A 3,650-nucleotide genomic window follows, 5' to 3' on the forward strand; every position below is an offset into this window, starting at 1 on the left:
CGGCAGCCTGCGGGCGGAACCACACGCTGGCGCTCACAGGTACCGGAGGGGAAAGCGCTGATTTTGGAGAAAGTGCCTGACATTGGCTGATTTTGCCCCAAAATGACAATTTCCTTCTTTTTTTCCTTTTTTCCTTCTTTTTTTTCTTTTTCCTTTTTTTATTTTTTCCTTCTTTTTTCCTTTTTTCCTTTTTTCTTTTTTCCTTTTCTTTCCTTTTTTCCTTTTTCTTCTCTCTTTTCTCTTTTTTTCCTTATTTCTTTTCTTTTTGCTTTTTTCTCTCTTTTTTCCTTGCTTTTATTTCTTTTTTCTCTATATTTTTTCCTTTTCCTTTCTTCTTCCTCCTTTTTTCTCCATTTTCTTTCTTCGTTTTTCCCTCATTTTTACTTTTGTTTTTTCTTCTTTCTAATTTTTCGCTTTTCTCTTTTCTTTCTTTTTTCTTCTTCCTTTCTTTATCTGTCTTCTTTCTTTTTCTTTATGTTTCTTCTTTTTTCTTTCTCTTCTTTCTTTTTTCCCTTTTTTCTTTTTTATTCTATTTTTCTTCTTTCTTCCATTTTTTCTCTTTTCTTCTGTTTTTCTGGGGATTTTTTCTTCTTTTTTGCCTTTTTTGTCTTTATTTTTTCTTTTTTTATTCTTTATTTTTTCCTTTTTTTTTCTCTTTATTTTTTTCCTCTTTTTTTTTTTTTTCTTGGGCTGCAGAGAGCGGCTCAGTGTTCGCCTTCGGGGAGAACAAAATGGGGCAGCTGGGGCTGGGGAACCAGACGGACGCCGTGCCCAGCCCAACGCAGGTATCACCGCTCCTTCCTTTGGGGTTTGGGGGAAAAACCCGTCAAATCTGGGGGTTTCTCATAGAAAAAAAAAATTTAAAAGCTCCTAGCAGAGCCTAAACCCCTTTAGGACACAAAATCTCTTGGGGACGGAGTCAGATAAAAAGAAAAAAAAAAAGGAAAAAAAAAAAAAGCAAGAATTGCATTGCAAATAAAGCCCCAGATTTGAGGATTTTGGGGGATCCCCTGGGAAATTCCAGGTTTTGCCTTTTTTTCCTCGTTTTTTGGGGATTTTTTTTAACCCCTTTTTGTGCTTCTCCCGCAGATCATGTACAACGGGCAGCCCATCACCAAGCTGGCGTGCGGGGCCGAGTTCAGCATGATCATGGATTGCAAAGGAAACCTCTACTCCTTCGGGTGCCCCGAGTACGGGCAGCTGGGTACGGTGTGATTTCGGGGTGCTTTGCTTAAATTTTCAATTATTATGGGGTTAAGAGAAGGGGAAAATAATAATTTCCCTGCCTCAGTTTCCCCAGCTGGGCAAGCAAAGCATCCCTCTGCTTTACCTCCTGCAAAAATTGTGAAAAAAAAGAAAAGGGGTTTGCAAGAGGAGGAGGGATTTGGACAGCTGGGTGCGGTGTGATTTTGGGGTGCTTTGCTTAAATTTTGACTTATTATGGGAATTGAAAGAGGGGAAAAAATAATTTTCTTGCCTCAGTTTCCCCAGCTGGGCAAGCAAAGCATCCCTCTGCTTTAACTCCTGCAAAAATGATGGGAAAAAAAAGGGGTTTGTAAGAGGAGGGGGGATTTTTGCAGCTGGTGGGGAAATAATGGGGTGCAGGGGGGGGACGCCCCTGGTTTTTATCCCGGTGTTCGTCCACAGGGCATAATTCGGACGGGAAATTCATCGCCCGGGCGCAGCGGATAGAGTACGACTGCGAGCTGGTGCCGCGGCGCGTGGCCATCTTCATCGAGAAGACCAAAGACGGACAGATCCTGCCCGTGCCCAACGTGGTGGTGCGGGACGTGGCGTGCGGCGCCAACCACACGGTACGGGGCAGGGTTGCGTTTAATTATAAACACCTGCAATGGGCATTAATTGGGGAAGATTTTCAGCATGCAGGAAGGATAAATGCTTGCAGGAGCATTTCAGGATTAATATTTGCAGCGTGCATGTAAGGCTACAAGTTTGCAGGGTGCATGCAATGATAAATGTTTGCAGGAGTATTGAAGAATGAATATTTGCAACATGCATTTAAGGATAAATGTTTGCAGGGTGCATGGAACGATAAATGTTTGCAGGAGCATTTAAGGATGAATATTTGCAACATGCATGCACCCTGCAGATATTTATCCATAAATGCATGCTGTAAACATTCATCCTTAGATGCTCGTGCAAACGTTTATCCTTAAATGCAAGGATAGAGGCTTGCAGCATGCGTTTAAGGCTAGAGGGTTGCAGCATGCATTTTAGGATAAATACTCGCAGCATGCATGCAGGGATAAAGTTTTGCAGTGTGCATGTAAGGATGTACACTTGGAGCATACATTTAAGGGTAAAGTTTTGCAGCATGCATAAAACTCAAAATTTACGGTGTGCACTTATGGATAGAGATTTGCAGCATGCATATAAATATTTGCGGCGCATATTTAAGGATCAAGGTTTGTATCGTGCATTTTAGAATACAGATTTGCAGCATATGTTTAAGGATGCATACCTGCAGTGTCTGTTTAAAGATTTTTAGGGTGCATTTAAGGATTGAGGTTTGCAGCATGCATTTTAGGATAGAGATTTGCAGCGTGCGTATCGGGATAAATATTTGCAGTGCGTGTTTAAGGATAAATACTTGCAGTGTGTATTTAAGGACTGAGGTTTGCAGCATGCACTTTAGGATGAAGTTTTGCAGGGTGCATTTAAGAATAAATATTTGCAGCGTGCATTTAAGGACTGAGATTTGCAGCGTGCATTTAAAGATTTGCAGGGTGCATTTAAGGACTGAGATTTGCAGCATGCATTTAAAGATTTGCAGGGTGCATTTAAGGATTGAGATTTGCAGCATACGTTTAAGGGTAAAGATTTGTAGTGTGCATTTAAGACTGATACTTGCAGCATGAATTTAAGGATTGAGGTTTGCAGGGTGCATTTAAAGCTAAAGATTTGCAGGGTGCATTTAAGGACAGATTTGCAGCGTGCATTCAGCATTTGCAACACTCACTGCGACCGATGCCATTCACTGAGGCTGCAGCATCTTCCCCTGCGCCGAGCCGGTCGGGTTTCAGCCGCTCACAGTCAGGGTGGCTATTTCTCCCTCCCCAGCTGGTCCTGGACTCACAGAAGCGCGTTTTCTCCTGGGGTTTCGGGGGCTACGGGCGGCTGGGCCACGCGGAGCAGAAGGACGAGATGGTTCCGCGGCTGGTGAAGCTCTTTGACTTCCCAGGGCGCGGGGCGGCGCAGATCTACGCCGGCTACACGTGCTCCTTCGCCGTCAGTGAGACAGGTCGGGGATTTAAAGCAAATAATTCATTATTTGGGGTTTTTTTGGGAGGTGCTGGAGCTTGACGGGTGCTGTTGGGTTTTGCAGGCGGGTTGTTTTTTTGGGGTGCCACCAACACCTCCCGTGAGTCCACCATGTACCCCAAAGCCGTGCAGGATCTCTGCGGGTGGAAGATCCGCAGCTTGGCTTGTGGGTAAGTCCTAGCTCCCCCCACCCCGAACCCTGAAAAAAAAAAAAAATTCCCAGTTTTTTGGGGTGCCATGGTGGGGTTGTGGGGTCACCCTGCCTTCCTTGCACCCCACCGCAGGAAGAGCAGCATCATTGTGGCAGCGGACGAGAGCACCATCAGCTGGGGGCCCTCGCCCACTTTTGGGGAGCTGGTAAGGATTTA

The 3,650-nt window shown here is 44.5% G+C and overlaps 1 protein-coding gene across 1 annotated transcript; it reads left to right on the top strand.

The window, feature by feature from the left end:
* Positions 1 to 8: 8 nt before the first annotated feature.
* On the top strand, positions 9 to 3,639 carry LOC104458004 (protein RCC2; the record flags this gene model as incomplete). The annotated part of the gene is made up of 7 exons (XM_010078604.1): positions 9 to 39; positions 697 to 785; positions 1,090 to 1,204; positions 1,648 to 1,814; positions 3,082 to 3,262; positions 3,347 to 3,452; positions 3,567 to 3,639. Coding segments are annotated over 7 exons (762 nt in total), but the record flags the coding sequence as incomplete, so codon positions are not given.
* Positions 3,640 to 3,650: the final 11 nt, after the last annotated feature.

This window comes from Pterocles gutturalis, unplaced genomic scaffold, assembly GCF_000699245.1.
Source record: "Pterocles gutturalis isolate BGI_N339 unplaced genomic scaffold, ASM69924v1 scaffold9268, whole genome shotgun sequence".
Lineage (NCBI taxonomy): Eukaryota > Metazoa > Chordata > Aves > Pterocliformes > Pteroclidae > Pterocles > Pterocles gutturalis.